The sequence below is a fragment of the Canis lupus genome, chromosome 19 (genome assembly GCF_003254725.2).
Source record: "Canis lupus dingo isolate Sandy chromosome 19, ASM325472v2, whole genome shotgun sequence".
Classification (NCBI taxonomy): domain Eukaryota; kingdom Metazoa; phylum Chordata; class Mammalia; order Carnivora; family Canidae; genus Canis; species Canis lupus.
In genome coordinates, this window is record NC_064261.1 from 30,048,843 (window position 1) to 30,067,138 (window position 18,296).

At 51.6% G+C, this 18,296-nt stretch overlaps 1 protein-coding gene across 1 annotated transcript in view; it reads right to left on the minus strand.

The window, feature by feature from the left end:
* The window catches only part of GLI2 (GLI family zinc finger 2), a 254,346-nt gene that overhangs the window by 58,415 nt on the left and 177,635 nt on the right, over positions 1 to 18,296 (minus strand). Inside the window, exon 3 of the mRNA XM_025429002.3 lies at positions 2,240 to 2,345. Coding sequence (XP_025284787.3) covers positions 2,240 to 2,345 — 106 coding nt within the window. The remainder of the gene's footprint in view (positions 1 to 2,239; positions 2,346 to 18,296) is intronic.

Genomic DNA, 18,296 nt, shown 5'->3' on the forward strand with positions numbered 1-18,296 from the left:
TGTCTCTGCCTCTCTCTGTGTCTCTCATGAATAAATAAATAAAAATTTTAAAGAAAATCACTATTTGAACAATACTAATAATTAGGATTTCTGTCGAGAACCGACGATGGATGTTAAAGTTAGTAGGTGAAAATAGGATAAGACACAGGATATTTCCATATTATCAAATGTCAGCCCCAACCAGGAACTTACTAATTACAGAGAGACCATCTTTAAAGTGGAGAGACCCAGCAGACTTCACCTTAACTAAGTGACCTCTAGTGATGAGAAAAATGAACATCTCCAGGAACGAGAACTATTGCCATCATGTGCCTCCTGATGCAACACACTAGGGAGGGCACACACAATTTTTAGGGTATTATTCTCCCAAATGCTTATTCTGCATTTAATCTGAGGCAAATTCAGGCAAGTGTCCCTAGTTGAGGACAACTGGACATTTTGTACTGGCCTTCAAGAGGGTCCAGGTTGTAAAAGAGAAACTAAGCCACTACATCTCAGGTTGAAGGAGGTTTGACCACTAAATGGCAAAGACTGCATCCCAAACACGGAAAAAAAAAAAGACATTTATTGGGGCAGCTGAGGAAACTTTGGACAAGATTTACAAGTTAGTTTAATGATACTCTATCAGTCTTTAGTCACTTAGGATATGAACCCCGGGGAGCCTAGTGGAGGGAATCATGGAAATCTTTGTACTATTTTTGCAATTGTTTTCCCATGTCTGCAACTATTTCAAAGCGAAAGATGCTTTTTAAAAAAGAAACGGAAGGTCCCCAATTTGCTCTGCCGTGGGGAGGCAGTGATGGGTGCGCAGACACAGGAGCTGCCTGAGGGCTGGGACCTTCTCAGCCCCTGGCCTGCTGATCAGGCCCAGGGCTTGCTTTGAGCACAGGGAGTGCTCAGTAAGAATTTACTGACTTCGTTCAGACAGGAGCTGGGAGAGGCAGGAAGTATGGGCTGTCTCCAATGGGTGGGACGCGCAGACAGTGCTCTCACTAAGCAAACACTGATCGTGGACCTATTATGTATCAGCTGTCAGCAAGGCAGCAATGAGAAGGAAGCTCAGAGCCTGCTGGGGAGCAGGGGGGAAAACAGATCATTCTGGGGAAGGGCGCCCACTCATGTGGGGGGTCCCAGTGTCCCATGGGGAGGGTGCATTCCAGGCAGGTGGGCAGCAGGAGCGGAGGCATAGGAATCTGTGGCAGGGCTGTGTGTGACCAGCATCTTGGTGTGGACGGATGAGATGGTGGGTCCATGGGCCACCTGCTCCTTTGCAGTAGGCTCCCTCCAAGGCAGGTGTGGGGAGCGGCAGGGATGCGGGGGTAGGGAAAAGGTTTCGGCCTCCCCTCTGGAAGCAGAATGGATGGGGTAGAGTGGGGCTGTCTTTGAGTCGTGGTGACCAAGAAAAGTGACATTGGCTGCAGGCTTCGAGGGCTCAGGTGGGAATAAAGAGAGACAGGATTAGGTTTAGTGAGATGGCACTGGACACGCCCCTTCTACCTGGGAGCCTCAAAGCAGGGCACGGGGAGGAGGTCCCAAAGTGTAATGCTGAGCTTGTCCTCAGCAGCAGGGTGTCTCTATAGCATAGTGTTTAAACCAGGACACATAAAAAGGGTGCTATGAATTACAGTACTGTAAGAACGTATAACTAAGGTCGCCATAGTTATTCTTTTGAAGATTTTATTTATTTATTTGAGATGGAGCGAGCAAGGAGGAAGGAGCACGAGCCGGGGGAGGGGCTGAGGGAGGAGAAGCAGATTCCTCGCTAAGTAGGCATCCCGACCCGGGGCTCCATCCCAGTACCTGGAGATCATGACCCTAGGTCAAGGCAGATGCTTAACCGTTTGAGCCACCCAAACGCCCCTAAGGTCACCGTACTTATATAGGACCTTTGACCTGAAGGGAATCCCACTGCATGGGTGCAAACAGAGCCTCAAGGTGCTATGGATACCCAGGGACAGCCCGCAGCCTTGGCAGCTGCGATGTGCCAGCCCAGCAGGGCTTCCTTCTCAGGTAAACCAGAGGGAGCTGAGTGTTCACGTCCCATCAACACACTCAGGCAGGGTCCTGGGTCAGTGCACTCCTGATGGCGAAGGTGACTGTCGGCTTAGGACAGTGCAGGTCGGAAACTCCAGAAAGACACACAGAGGCAGGACAGGTGGCCGAGGCTGCCGGCCTCCCCCCACCCCGACCTGTGGCAGGTAACTATAGGCCCGGGCGGCGGGCAAAGGGCAGAACTTACCCGTGCACGCTGTGGACAGAGTGGGGCTCATAATGGTACCTTCCCTCCTGGTGTCTCATGTCAATCGGGAAGGGAGCATGGAGCGGTGGCAAAAGGTGCTGCGGCACTGTGGAATGGGAGAGAGAAACAGGCCTTCAAAAACTTTTCCCCTCCCTCAAAAAGCAATTTTCAAAGGGCTTTAAAGCTCAATGAATTTCAGAGCAAGAGTAGCCAGGACAGGGGGCTCCGCGGTGCCCTGGCTATCACACACCCATGGAGGGGGATGAATAAATAATCAAAGTCAGCCCGAGAATCCAACATCTTTCACATAAAAGATCCCCAACCGCGCTCTTGACAAAGACAAGCAGCTAAGCGCTCTTTGAACTCGGGGAGATTACAGGCTCAGCCGCAAATCAGGCCTGACAGAGCCGGCAGGCTGCTGCCCATCTCGGCCTCGGCTGCGTGTGGCTGGAGCAGCCCCGGGTTACAGCATCCGGATGCTGCAGTCACCCTGGCTGGAAATATTTACCTAGAACCATCTGCGAGGCCAGGGCCCGCTCCTGACTGCGGCCAGCCTGGTGGGGAGGGGGGGGGCGGGGGCGGGGGCGATCCCACCCAGGCACCTGTCCCATCGTCCAGGTGGCGGCGGACAGCGGGCACCTATGTGGGGCCGTTAATTCTCCAGCTCTTCATATGATTTGCCAATCCCACGTGAGCTGGTGGGTGCCTCCGAGACGCAGACGCCAGCACGTGAGCCTTGCTTTCAGAGTCATGTCAGCCTCCCGTCTGCACTTGGCCTGCCCTCAACAAATCATCATGATAATTGTAGGATGCTCTTTGCTTATTTAAAAAAAAAAAAAAAATTCCTGGGTCCCTGGAGGCAAACATAATGATAGGCTTTAGGAAAACAAGCCTCTTTAAAAAGTAGTTAGACTGGGGAAAGGGCTAAGAAGTGGAGATTTCTCAGTCAACTCGCACTCAGGCTGAAGGCCACGGGCCAGCGGGTGTGCGCGTAGACTGAATCGCAGAGTCCCTGCAAGAGCCGAGGATGGGTTTGTTTTACACGCGTACAGGTCAGCTGACTGCCCAGCCTTCTGCAGTGAACATACACACACAATCCTGCTAACGGTTTCCTTGCGAAAGATCCTGGGACCGTCCTAGTAGCACTAATAATTTTTTTTTTATTGTGGTAAAATATGTGTAACATAAAATTTACCATTTTGAATCATTTTTAAATGTATGGCTCCATGGCATTAATGCATTCAGATTGGTGGACAACCACCATCCATTTCCAGAACTTTCCCATCTTTCCCAGCTGAGACTCTGTCCCCATTAAACACTAACTCTCCACTCCCCCATCTCCCCCATCTCCTGGCAGCCACCACTCGCCTTTCTGTTTCCATGAATCTATTCTACATACTTCATGAGTGGAATCGTGTGGGGTTGGTCCTTATCCACATAGCTTATGTCACTTAGCATGACTTCTTCAAGGTTCATCTAGTGTAGCATGTGTCAGAAGTTCCTTTTTAGGGCTGAATGATATCCCACTACATGGATATACCACATCTGATTATCCAGCGACTCATCAACAGACACTTGGGTAGAACATTGTGAAATTTTTTTTTAATTTTTTTTTTTTTTAATTTGGTGCCTGAGTGGCTCAGTTGGTTAGGCATCCAACTCTTGATTTTGGCTCAGGTACTGATCTTAGGGTTCTGAGATCCAGCCCCGCATCAGGCTCTGCACTGGGCACGGAGCCTGCTTAAGATTCTCTCTCTACCCCTCCCCACCCCCCACTTGCATATACTCTCTCTTAAAAAAAAAAATTTTTTTTTTCATTTTTAAGTGATCTCTACACCCAACATGGAGCTCAAATTCACAACCTCAAGATCAAGAGTTGCACACTCCACTGACTGAATCAGCCAGGTACCCTGAACACCATGAATCCTTAAAAGAAAACTTTCCCTCTGAAATTTTAACCTGAATTTTTACATACTCAAATTCATCTTCATAATTCCTCAATACTGGCACCTTCCACAGGTATGAGAATGAAAACAGCAAATCTTCTTACCCTGACTGAATCAATTTGCCAAATAGACTCCACAGATCTTGGGCTCCTGGGGGACCTGGCCATCAGACATGACAGCAGTCACGCTGTCCCATCCCTCTGGTCGGGCCCTCACTTCTGAAGTGGGAGATTGCTGGAATGACTGACCACCCATCCCCTTAGTCCCGCCCGTGTCCCCTGACGGGTAAGGCCGGTATGACTCTGGTGGCAATGACAGGATGCCCAGGGGGCCCCTGGGGGTCAGAGACCCCGAGATCAAACCTGCTGCTCACCAGCCACATGACAGTGAGCAAGCTTCTTTCCTTCTCTGAGTCACCATTGTGGTTAATCTGCAGATAAAAGACTCCTGCAGCGGGGGTGCTTTCTATGCATAGAAAAAACACTCCATAAATATTACTACTGTAGATGACAATTATCACTAATATTTGGAGGCCCACAGTCCCTATTCTACTGTGAATAGAATTTTCCCAGCTGTGCCATGTGGGACAAGTTGCTCCCAGCTCCCTGCCAACCTTCAGAGGGAGGAGGGTCAGCACTGGCCTGCTTATGTATTGGGAGTCGAGCTGGCCTTCCCTGAACCCCCATAGGACTTGGCAGGGAAGCCATGTCCAGCTCCCCAGATGTTCAAGAAAGGGCCTTTTGAGGGTTGTTGTTTTTTTAATGTGGCCACGCATATCAGATTATAGTATTGTTAATAAAATAAAAATAGTTTGTATGTATCTGAATGTTTTCCTGCATACCCAAAAGCCCCATGAGGCAGCCAGGGGAGGTGTTACTGTGCCCATTTCACAGATGAGGAAATGGAGGCTATGGGTGATTTCAGTCCAAAGTCACAAAGCTGAAAAACAACAGAAACTAGGGGAGAATCCGAGGCCCAAGAGAGCTGGTCAGGGATTTTCCCTCTGCCCAGCCAAAACGAATGCTCAGAGCAGTCCCTGGGAGCAAGGTCAATCCCTGGGGTCCTTCTGGTCCCACCCTATGTATTATACTTAACAAACGCTCATGCAGCACTGGGCCCTGTTCTCAGTGCTTTGCAGATATCAGTTCCTAGCTCTTCGCTGCATCCCAGGCTGTGCTCACCCCAGACCTCCCACTGGCTGTCCCCCAGCACCCAAGTGTGGTCCTTTCCTCGCTCATCTTGCCACCTGCAGAAGTGGAAGGCAGTCCCCTAATGCCCTCAGAGCCCAGACCTTCCCCTCATCCTCACTAGCTAGCTAGGAGTGCTTTTCTCAGGGTTAATGCAACTTCATGCAGGTCTCATGAGCTATAAAATCTGCAGGAATGAAGTGCTCATGGTAGTTTACCAGGAGGACATGAAATGGAGGTGAGACCAAGGCTGAAGCCCGCTGCTGTGTATGAATGGTGTGTGTGTGTGTGTGTGTGTGTGTGTGTGTGTGTGTGTACACGTGTGTATTGGGGAAGGAGGAGCCTGGGGCTTCTGGGAAGAGGCATAACACATAGCCACCCACAGAGTCCTGCTACAGCTGAGGCTGCACCCCACCTCCCCCATTCTGGGGTGTAGGCTGTGGAAGTTACTAGAGGGAGTAGCTTTCTCTTAAATCAGGACTGGGGGTCAGGCCACGGACACTGGGGAAACCATGTCTCCTCTCAGAGCATTATGTTACCCATTTGTACAATGGGAATTTTTTAAAAAATTTTATTTATTTATTTATTCATGAGAAACACTGAGTGAGAGGCAGAGGCAGAGGCAGAGGCAGAGGGAGAAGCAGGCTCCCTGTGAGGAGCCTGATGCAGGACTCGATCCCAGAGATCACAAGCTGAGCTGAAGGCAGATGCTCAACCACTGAGCCACCCAGGCATCCCTGTACAATGGGGATCAGATGGGCTTTCAGTTCCTCCCTACAGGACAGTCCTGCTGTTTGTGAAAGGTCACCTGATCCCAGGAGAAAGAGCTATGCTTGTCCCAGCCCGTGACACGTTGAGGGCTTAAAAGGGATCCCTGGGCAGGGCATAGGAGCTTGGGGTACAGGCACTGCTTCATCACTGTGGCCCTATCCATACAACTCACTACTAGGGACCAGCGACCTTCTGGATATGCCCAGCCCACCAGCCCCTGGTTGTCACCCGTGCCCCCGTCAGCTATCTCTGGGGCAAACTGTGCATCCCAGGCCATCCAAGGGATGAAGGTTGATCTGGCCCATCTGAGGTCTCAGTACCCCTTTCAGACCAGCATGGCCTGTCTCCCCCCACCCCCGCAGCCCTCATTCAGAAATGAACGCTTTGCTCAGAGCCCCTCCGCCAGGCTGCAGGAGGAGGAATTCTCCTTTGGACCCCGGTGGGAAATCCCTCTGTCGAGAGGCCAGCAGCACCCAAGGAACACGAAGATATACACAAAGAACAAGAGCTGCCTTCAAGTGACATGTTGAATGAGATCCTTCCACACATTGTTTTCATTGTGGGCTCTTTTTTTTTTTTTTTTTTTAAGTAAAAAAAGAATCCAAACTAAATCATGTCCTTCCGGCAAGGGGGGAACACACACACACACACACACACACACACACACACACACATCCCATATGTCATTTCAAAGAAATGGCTCTCTTTTTAAGTTTCTGAGGAAGAAACTCTAAACTGGGCATTTTCTATGGATTGCCACCGTCCCTCTGAAGAAAATGCACATTTGTTTTTGATCCTACACAGAAAGACGACTAGTCTGGGAAGCTGAGGATGGTGGTGCCATGATTTTGATTTTTAAACTCAGAATCTCTCTGCCTAAGGTTTAAAAGCCAAGTGCTCCTTGTCTGGTGGTCCCAGGGATGACCGTTCACTGGCCTTGGCAGTGTCCTTGGCCTAAGCAAAGGGGGCAGGGAGGACCCTCCTCCGGAAGCTTGGGTCTAGTTAATGTCCCATTAATAACGACTCCGGTGAATTTCTGCCAGAGAGGACGGGGCGGGGTCAGCAGAGGGTTCAGACACAGGATCGGGAAAATTGGGTCATCGAAACATGACCGGGCAGCTGCGTCAGCAGCCAGAGGATTCTCCTCGAATGAAGTCATGTGTTGCTACAACAAGGGGGTGCTGCCCTGAGGACTGAGCTCAGAGAGGCCTGGGGAGGCTGGCCTGGAGCCGGAGGGGCTGGGTGGGGGGTGAAAGTAGCTGTCCTCCAGAACAGACCGGACGTGTTAGGGACACCCGGCCCTCTGGGCTGTCCACTCCCTAGAGATTAGCACGGTCTCCATTTCCCCTGGCCATTTCCATTAAGACCACAGGGGCTGTTAGGTGGGAGCACGTGGGCCGGTATGCTCTGGGCCTGGGACCAGGGAAGCGAAGGGTTTCTGTAAGAAGAGCTGCGCTGCCCGGCACTGGCCGAGGGGAGGTGCCGGCAGGTGTCTCCGGAAGCAGGCCTGGTCCTAGTACAACACCGGTCGGGGTTACGATGAGACAGAAATGTGTATCGGTGTGGTCCCTGGGGCCCTGGGAGGCAGGGTGTGGATCCCCATACCCTCCTTGGGCAGTTGGCCTGTGCCCCAGGGCTGCCATCCTGGCTGATGCAGCACTGTAGGCTGCATCACAGACACTCTGATGGTCTCCAGGCTGCCTCTAATAAGCTGAAATGGGGGCATTCCAGTTGGGCATGCTCTGGACCAGGAAAGGGCTCCTTTGGCCTCCAATTTCTCTTGCAGTCTGGGAGGCTCTGCTTGGGATTCCCTGTTAAAGACTAATGGATCACATTCCCTTCCCTTATAATTCCTTGCATCAAGTAATAACCCCAGTGCAGAAGTTTCATTAGTTTTCTTAAAAGCAAACAGACCTTGGGAAAGTCATGGAAACAAATTCATACTCAAATGCAGATGACTTACCAGGTCACTTTCCCTTTAACGGAAGGACCCAGGCAGCAAGAGACGCCTGTATCTTTGGAGAAGGAAGGTGCATGCTGTACAAAATGAAAAATGTTGATCATGCAAGGAAGGGACAGTGATTGGCACCCTTATTTTCTGTGCAAATGGCGCCGGAAGATTAGCAGGCCCTTCAGCAGATGCTGGATGCTAGCTAGTTGCCTGCATGGTTACAGTCTATGTTTTAGCCATTTGAAGCTGGGCTCATTGCAAATCCTACAGGACAGGACTCTATATTCTCTCCCTTTCTTGTGGAGATCTTGGGCTCTCCCAGGATCCCACTTCTCAGGGATTCTGGAGCTAGGGACTTCCCAGAAGATACCAGGAATGATAGCATCAGCTCCAAAGAAGAGATGGGACAATCCTCTTAGCTACACAGGCCTGGCCTAGGGACATGATGCAGTTCAGACGCATGGCCCCTGCGACATGGCCTTGACCTGCACTGGCTTCAGGCCCCAGAGGGTCTAGCTCTTTAGCCTTCTCCAGAATCCATAGGGACCAGCTGCCCACCACCCAGGGCAGTGTTCTCAATCCCTGGCCTACACAGCCCAAAGGATGGAGCTCACTCTCTGGGCCCACCAGCCCACCAAGGCTTCCCTCACAGAGTCACTGTAGGAACGCCCTTGCTTGAGTGCTCTGAGGCCCCAGAGAACAAGAAGCACATTCCTGCCCATAGGGAGTGCACCAGGGGCACTCTGCAAAGCTGGAGAGCTGGATCCCATGTGATTCAGCAGGCTCCACGTGCATAGGCTGCCGGAATGGTCAGGGAAGGGGGATTTCTGTGGCACCCAGAGCAGCCAGGAAGCCTCCCTGGAAGAGGCAGTTTTGGAGCTGGGCCCTAGCAGCCAAGACGGGGAGAGCTGGAAGGAAGGGGGAGAACGATGGATTCTTTAGGCTCAGAGGTAGTGTGGGCAGTGTGGGCAGTGTAGGCTCAGAGGCAATGTGGCCAGAGGACTCAATTGTACCAGGGCACAGAGTTGTGCGCAGTCAAACCACGCGACCTCTCCTGCATTACAGGATTAGCCACACCTCCTTCCAGGGTCCTCCTGGAGATTCTATGACGTGCCACAGATAACAAGAGGCACACTGTGGAACACCTACTGGGTACCAACATTAGTGCTTCTCAGAACCAAGAATCACTTGTAGGGTTTGTTCTAGTACCACGCTGGGCGCCATCCTCAGAGCTCTGGCTTCAGTGCTGGGAGGGCCTAAGACTCTACATCTACAACAAGTGCCCAGGTGAGGTTCACACAGCTTCTCAGGGGCCACACTTTACCTGGCCTATCTTAACTTTTCCATCCTTCCAGAGTTCCCACTGGCACCGGGAAGGAAGAGGAGATTATTTCTCCTATTCATGCCTGCTATGCATTGTACTAGCTGGGGAATGTCCACATCTGGAGAAGGGCAACACGACTGATGACTGAGACATCCCTGGGTGTGATGGTCAGATCCTGGGCACTGCCACGCCATCCCATTTACCAGTAGCTGTGGCAGAGGGTTTAGCATCATGAGGGATGAGGCAAAGGTGCACGCCAGGACTGGGAGAAGCCCCGGGAGATGGCACACGTGTGTTCCTCCCTCCGCCTGGGGTGGCCTCAGTTCACTTGGAAACTTGGACAGTTTCAAAGGCCAACCCTTCAGACGTGTGGACTCAGATGGCCAAGTCCTCTCCCAGCGGGAACGAAGTAGCGGCCAAAGCATCAGAGCTAGGAGGCAAGAAAATGCAGAAGAGTCCAGGAAAGCCTCATTCCCAGCAGCCAGGCAAGTCCACTTCCGGGATTTATGCAAATGGCATTATTATTCCCAATAATAAGCCTCGGGACAGGCTGCCTCCGGAGCCTCCTCCTGATGCCCAGGCACCACCCCACAGGAAGCACTTAATAAGAATAATAATATCCTGAATGGCACTCCACAGCATGCAATTAAAAAGCATTTCTGTCTCACTTGGGGGGAGGCGGTGGGGGGAGTTAAAATGAGACAGGAAATTCCAACACCACTAGCTGGCTGGTGTCCGGCAGGCAGGCTGAGGCCCCGGGCTCATGCAGTCAGTCCTGCCCCCACACAGAGCTCAGGATCAGGGCCTGGGCCGGACCCACCAGTGTACACCGCCCACCCCGGAGCTGCGGGCTGGCCTTTCCAAGAAGGTGTTGCTTGACAAAATATGACAAAATAGCTGCTGGCAAGAGGGAAAGCCCTGGGCCAGGGCCAGGGCCAGCCACCCCATGCAGGGCAGTGCTCGGAGGTCGCTCTTCAGGACGGGATGGGCAGGCGTGCAGGGAGAAGCGCACGCTCCAAGGGCCTGCAGAGTGCCTGACCAAACGTGGCCCTCCTGGTGTGGGAGCCTCGGTGGTCCTGGGGTCTGTCCCCCTCTGCTACAGACTGAATGCTTATGTACCTACCCCTCAAATTCGTAGGTTGAAATCCTAATGCCCGATGTGATGGTTTGGAGGTGGGGCCTGTGGGAGGTGATGAGGTCAGGAGGGTGGAGCCCTCATGAATAGGATCAGTACCCTTATAAAAGGGACCCTGAGTCCCTCAGGCCTCACAGCAAGAAGATGGCTGTCTACCAACCAGGAAGGGGGACTGTCACCAGACACGGAATGTGCTGGCGCCATGACCTCAGACTTCCCGCAGATCTGGAGACTGGGAAGTCTGAGGTATAAGCCCTCTGGTCTATGGTGTTACTAGAGCCACTAGTGCTGACTGAGACACCCCGGATGATGGTGGTAAGGTGGGGAGAACAGGCCACATGAGCCGGATGGAAGCCGAACCAGAGGCTGCAGTTGACACGGTGAACAATCCAGGTCCCATCACAGATTCACTTAGACTTCATGTGCCTCAGTTTCTTTATCTGTACGAAGAAGGTAGTGACAAGACCGCCAACCGAGGGAGGCTATGAGGCAGAATAGAATAACACAGGTACAGAGCATGGACCACCCCCAGTGGTGCCCGCGAGGCCATCTCCATGGACCTCCCACCCCTGCAATAAGGGGCTGAAGGTTAGGGGTGCTGCAGAGCGTCCCAGGGGTGACCTCTGCCATCGCAGGGGATGGGATGGATTGTGCACCTGTTGGGGTACACAAGTGGGGTCCTACACTAGAGAATCTTTGAACCAAAAGAGACCTCAGAGAAGGTTAAGCCTGATTAAGTTTGAAAACTGTCCTTGTCATGGAATCTGTTCCAAAGGAAGTAGTAAGACCCTAAAATCTGTATTAGATTTGAGGCCCAAAAGACCACGGCTCTGAAGGTCTTCCTTGAAAACCTCTAAGACACAGTGCTGAAAGCTCCCCCAGGGGTTGGGGGACTGAGTGACCTGTGAGCTGGTGCCTGTGCCCCAGGATGGGTGTCAGCATTCCAGTGCAGACCCAACACTGCTCAGGATTACCTGCATGACATCCTCCTATCTTGTCACTCTTTAGAGAATCACCTGCCAGCTTGCACCAGCAGCCACTAGCCGGCAGTTCCCATGCTGTCCTGTCACTGTCTAAAAAGCCCATTTTTCATGGGGGCGGGGATGGCCATTTAGGCTTTCAGGAGGGGGTCTGCACCTCTCCTCTGCCTATCCCACAAGGGTCCCCACAGTGTCACCTGCCTCTTTGCTTCCTTCACCAGCATCTGGTCCCTTTCCTACAGAGTTCTTGCTTCGGTGCTGCTTCTCATCCCCCCAAGAGCACCAAGAGAGCCTGTGGTCACTCTGTTATGGCTCTCAAGGGACTTCGACACTCAGTCTCCATCAGGCACGGGTGACACTTTTCCCGGGCTGGCTAAGACACTTCTGAGTGCTCTGGCCAAAACCAGTTCATGAAATTTGAAACTGTGCAGCACAATCTGCAGTGAACAGAGCGGTCAAGCACCTCCGAGCACGTGGGCTACGCTTACTTCCTTCTCTGTATTCGACAGCTAATTACAAAATGCTTTTCGTTTCTTCGCTGAAACAAGTCTCTTAAGGACCACTTCTCGGGAGCCCCTTGTCAATATGGTCCCAATGGGTATATGTTACTCAAAAGGGTTCTTTTCTTTAAGACAATTGCTACCACGGATTTCTTCTCTAAGTGGCCACATGTCAGATGCAGCTCTGGCCAGTAGACATACCCTGCAGGGCACATAGGTTAGTTTACATTTTCTAGTAGCTACATAAAACAAACAAACAAACAAAAACCACCTGAAAATATACAGCTAATATTTTTAATAATCCAATTTTGTTGACTCACTTGGGGGGTGAGGATATAAAAAATATCAAAATTACATCAAAATATCAAAAATAGGGGATCCCTGGGTGGCTCAGCGGTTTGGTGCCGGCCTTTGGCCCAGGGCGTGATCCTGGAGACCCCGGATCGAGTCCCACGTCGGGCTCCCGGTGCATGGAGCCTGCTTCTCCCTCTGCCTGTGTCTCTGCCTCTCTCTCTCTCTCTCTCTCTCTCTCTCTCTATCTCTCTCTCTCTCTCTCTCTCTATATATATATATATATATATAATGAATAAATAAAATCTTTAAAAAATATTATCAAAAATATTAACCTGTCAACATATGACCAATATAAAATTATTAACAAGATGTTTGATATTCCTTTTTTTGGTATTGATTCTTCAAAATTAGTTGTGTAGTTTACATTTGTAGCACATCTCAATTCGAGGCAGCTACATTTGAAGTGCCCAGTGGGCTACTGGCTGCCTTATCATGGTTAAACTTTGACTGTTTATATAGAATTATAATATAGGTTAATAAAAGTCTTATTGATATTTAAAATATGGGGAAGAGCGTCTTTCTAAAAGCCTTTCCTCCCTTCTGAGTCTTATCTCCCTGCAAAACTTCTATTTGGTCACTTAAATAACCAATTAATAAATTAATTCCTTCCTTCCTTCCTTCCTTCCTTCCTTCCTTCCTTCCTTCCTTCCCTCCCTCCCTCCCTCCCTCCCTCCCTCCCTCCTTCCTTCCTTCCTTCCTTCCTTCCTTCCTTCCTTCCTTCCTTCCTTCCATCTAACTGACAAGGGCTCCCAGGGCCATCCTTCCATGCCTTTGACCCATCAGGGCAGAACAGAGCGAGGCAGCAGCACCACTCTGAGTTCTGCCCTGGATCACTGCCCACTGCCTTCCCCACAGGCTTGGGCAAGTGTCTTCGAACAAGGCAGTGGGTGTGCGGACTCCTAAGACCTTCTGACCAATAAGAGAGAGTCTCCCAGGAAGCAAAGTGCATGCATGCTGTCAGGCAGAGCAGGGCCCTGGGGAAGCACAGGCCAAGCTGTGTAAGGCTTCCAGAAGCCTGGCTCCCTGGGCAGCACTGGCTCCAGGCAATTCTGGACTCAGCTGACTCAAGAGTAGGTTCCAGCAGAGCCATCCCCTCCACCTCTCCCCACACTCCAGCCCATGGCTGCCCATTGCTGCTGCTGGAAACAGCAGTTCCCTTAACTGGGGACATTGGAGATCCACCTGGCAAGACTAGGGGATAGTCCACAGAACCCCTGGGAAAAGCCTATTCTCCCTATTACACTGGAAGAGAATCTGAGGTGCAGAAAACATGGTCTCATGAGCTACCTTGCTGGCCCTGAGCAGGCTCAGAATCTTGTTTCCTAGAGTAAGACTGTAAGGAGAGACAGAGAGAGAGAGAGAGAGAGAAACTCCAAAGGCTTCCTGGACATCAAAAAAACCTCTTGCAAAACAATATTTTGATGAGCTAAGTGTGTGAATTAAAAGCAGATGGAGTCTACTTCCTTTAAAATAAACAGGGTTTAAAATCTAGGGGCAAACTCCCACACACCATGTGTCTCGGGGCTGGAGAAACCAGAGCTGCCCTTCCTCAAACCAAAGGGCAGCCTGGCCCATTTGTCCCAGGCAAGGTGCTGTGGGCAGTGGCCCTGTTCTGTGGGTCCAGGTCCACCCCAGCAACGGAGACCCAAAGGACAGATACAACTGCTTGACAGGCAGCCCCCAGGCCCTCCGTGGCCTGCAGAATGGAGTGCAAAGCCCAGCCTCACCCGTAGCACTCTCCTGATCCTCCAGAATTAGGTGGAAGGCATGGGATCACAGCCCCAGAAAGCTCCAGGCCCACTGCCACACCTGCCAGCCCATTGCCAGCGCTCACCCTGCCTGAAAGCCGCTCCCCGGCCAGTCCCTCCCCTCCCCTTCTCATCACACTGGCCTTGGCCTAGTCTGTGAGGCTTCCTGGACTCTTCTTCTGCCCCTTCTCCAAATCAGGCAGGAGATATGCCCTCTGCATCACTTCCTCAAAGCCAGAGTCCATTGCCTGAGACCATGGGAGTGAGGAATACGTGCCGAGTGAGTGAATGCATAAATGGGTGAATCTTCTCACTGCTGGAAAAGAGATCTTGTGGATATTGGGGGTGACCAGCAGCTGCCTGCATTCTGCATAAACTAGCTTAGGACCTAGGAAAGTCCTAGTGCACAGAGTAGCAGCAAACGGAGTAGTATGATGGCAGTAGTAGCAGACAGACGTACAAAGAGTCTCCAGCTCAGCTGTTGGGACCCTCCTGAGACACTGAAAACAGAAGTGGTTCTAACAGCTAAGGCATTCACCTTCCCACACGCTGGAGCTCTCCTGGGCATGTGATTTAATCCTCATAGCTCCTAATGAGGGATGTTTTATGATGATGTAGATGATCCCCATTTTGCAGATGAGGAAACCGAGGCACAGAAGTTCAGGGAACTGGCCAGAGGCAGTCCTGTAGCTAATCAGTGTCATAGCCGGGCCTCCCAGCCATCCATGGGATTCCAGACACGTTCCTACAGGTGGGACAGGGCAGTGAGGGCTCTTCTAGGATGATGAAGGTAGGATAGGAAGCCAAGGAGGCAGCCAGGGCCTTGTCCTGGGTGGCCAGTGCCCCCCGCAAGGCAGCCTGGGACAGGAGCCTCAGGAGGGAGGATGAGGAAGGAGCACATGGGACAGGTAAGGAGGGGTCCCGGAGCCAACAAACTCCAGGAGACATATGGCTGGACTGGGTATTTCCACTTACTTTGTTCACAACCCTTCCAAAAATGAGTGCAACCCCCCCCCCCCCAAACAGAAGGGGTATTTCACGCAGCAGCTTTTAAGTGCTGCCCAGGGATCTGTAAAGTTGGAGGCAAGTCGGGAGGGACCCGCGGGAGGGGGTTATCTGTTTTCCCCAGCTGTGCTTCTGGTGCCTGCTAATAACCCCCATGGATCATTCTGCCTGGCTTGGAAAACGTGCTGACTGGCGTTAAAAATGGGCCCCTTCCCCGCCCGTGGCTCAGCGCCCCCACAGCACATGCAGGATGCTCGTTGTTAGCATGCCGCCTGTGTAATTAGGGCAGTCAGAATGGCAAAGGGCCCACCCTGGGTCCCCAAGAGCGATTGCAGTTCAGAAAAAGCACCCACCTGGTTTTATACTGATTAATGATGGGCCCCACTAATAGCGCTGCTTAACACACGAGTTTGTCAAGATTAAGTAATTGCCTTAAACAAAAAGTGTATTATCTTTAAGGCCCCGCTGATGAATGACTGGTGCCGGGAAATGGGGTGATGGATGTCTGGGACTCCCTGCCACCATCCCTCCCCCATTTGCATAAATTAAAACGCAGCCCTTGATTAGGATGAGAAGCCCCAGCCAGCCGTGCCAAGGGACAAGGTGGCCGAGGGCCCTGCAGTCACCCTGCCACAGGCCCCTGGCCACTGGGAGACCCCCAGCTGCATGTTAGCATGACAAACTTGTGGGAAGGGCAAGGGTAACCAGACATCTTATGGGGGTCAAGATCGGGACAGGGGAGCTGGAGGAAGAAACTCCAGTGTAGGAAAGCTGCAGATATCATCGAGGCCGGGGGTCCTGAGGAAATCCAGAGGGAGACAGGAGGGGCAGACCCACGTGCGACTAGACTGGAGCTTGTGCACACCCTTGTCACGCCCCACGTGGAGAAGCTGCTGCTGTCATTAAAGTTACCAAGCTGGCTTGCTTTCTTTCTTTCTTTCTTTCTTTCTTTCTTTCTTTCTTTCTTTCTTTTTCTTTTCTCTTTTCTTTCATTTTTAGATTTTATTTATTTATTCATGAGAGACACAGAGAGAAGCAGAGACATAGACAGAGAGAGAAACAGGCTCCCTGTGTGGAGCCTGATGCCACACTCCATCCCAGGACCCCGGGATCATGACCTGAGCCGAAGACAGATGTTCAACTACTGAACCACCCAGGCATCCCATGAGCTATTTCATAAAGCTCTGCTCCCTACAGGGTTGTGGGACCAGCTGGGGGCCTGGGACGATCTGGGATCCCCATGTGTAAAATGGGTTTATTTTTTTAAAAATTTTTAAAGATTTATTTATTTACTCATGGGAGACAGAGAGAGAGGCAGAGACACAGGCAGAGGGAGAAGCAGGCTCCACGCAGGAAGCCCCGTGCGGAACTCGATCCAGGATCATGCCCTGGGCTGAAGGCAGGCGCTAAACCACTGAGCCACCCAGGGATCTCCGTAAACTGGGTTTAAACGGGGGTGGCTTGTACAACCTAATAGCAGCCCCGCCATAAATGGATGTTTGTATTTGTATGTTTCCGAGCAATCCCAGATTTGGGGTCACAACATCCATGTCCCTTCTCCAGGGCCCTTGAATTGTTCATACTCTTTCCCTCCAGATGGCACTTTGGAAGAGACAATTCATAGAAACAGATAGGGCCATGTGCAGTGGGGACAGAACCTGCAGGGGCCGGCTGGCTGGAGGTAGTAACCCTGGAAGGGCAGCTGGGGAGGGGGAACAGATCTTAAAGTGGGGGATGGGAACGCCAGATTTGGGAAGAGGTCAGCAGGGCCCAGCTAGGCTGGGAGCATCAGGTGGACTCCCTGAATCTGAGAAGCACCTCCAGGTGATCTCCCCATGGGGACCTCATCACCAAGCCAGTCAAAAGGTGGAGGGTACGTTTATTCCCAAGAAGGAATGATAATGATCATGATGTAATCCTCTGGCTTCTGGTGACTTGGGGTTCCAGAGCTGGGGGACCCTTGCAGCCACTCTCTTGGGGGTTAGATCTTTAGCATAAGCCGTGGACAATAGTGAACCCTGATTCCCCACAATAGGTCAGAGACAGACCTAAGGGCCGAGGAGGAAGGTAACTTTGGCACAAAACTGGAATCCTTGTCCACCTGTGTCTCGCTTCTGCAGACAGTCTGCCCCATCAGCTATAAGCGGTTAGGTGCCCTACCCTGTAACTGATTCCTCTTCCTTTCCGAGCAAAATAAGATTCCGAGACCAAGCCACCCACCCTGAATCTGCCTCCGGGCTAGAGTGACATTAGCCTGAGCCAGGAGTTGTTCCCATAACATTGGTTTCCCCCAAACCACAGCTTCAGGGCAGATGCCAAGCATGGCCCATGGGTGGGGAGGGGCTGGGGCCAGATCTGGGTGGGGGAGCCTTCCCTCTTTGGAAGCAGAAACAGTTCCTTCTTCCGCATTCTAGATAGGCCACAGGGCCCTCCTGCCCCACAGTTCTGGAACATGCAGACCCTGAATCCAGAGCTCTGGCTTCTTTTCTCTTTCGAGGTTCTGGGAGGGGTGCTCAGTAAACAATCCACAGAGCACAGCCTGCAGGGTGGAGCAGACCAAATGCTCCAAAGATAAGGGCCCTGACACACAAGGGCTCTGGAAAAGTTCCCACCGTGTTGCCAACCAGAAAGAAGTCAGAATTTCATTTCCTTATTTGACCCAAGTGCACATAGACAAGTCACGCTGAAACCTATGTCCATGCTCCATATCTTGGCTGGTCCTGGGCACCCCTGCTCCCACACCCAGCCCTGCTTAGGCTGAAGCCAAGCAAAAGCTGAGGGGACAGACCATTGACCAGAGCTTGAAGGGCCACCCTCATCACCACAGAATGATTTCCCACTATAATCAGTCTCTGCTCCCTTCATAGTGCCATGGGGCAGGACTAATGACCTGTGCAGTGTCCCACATAAATATGAGCCAGCCATCTAGCCATCTCTCATCCTAAGACCATGAAAGAGGAGCCATAAATGCTCATGAGGGCACCAGCCTCCTTGTCCATATTGTTCACTCTAGTAATAATATTGCTTTTCCCTGCCTAGCAGCCCAGTGGTAAAAGCTCAAGAATATTTTTTAAGTTTATTTATTTAAGTAATCTCTACACCTAATGTGGGGCTCAAACTCATAACCCCAAGATCAAGAATCACATGCTTTCCGGA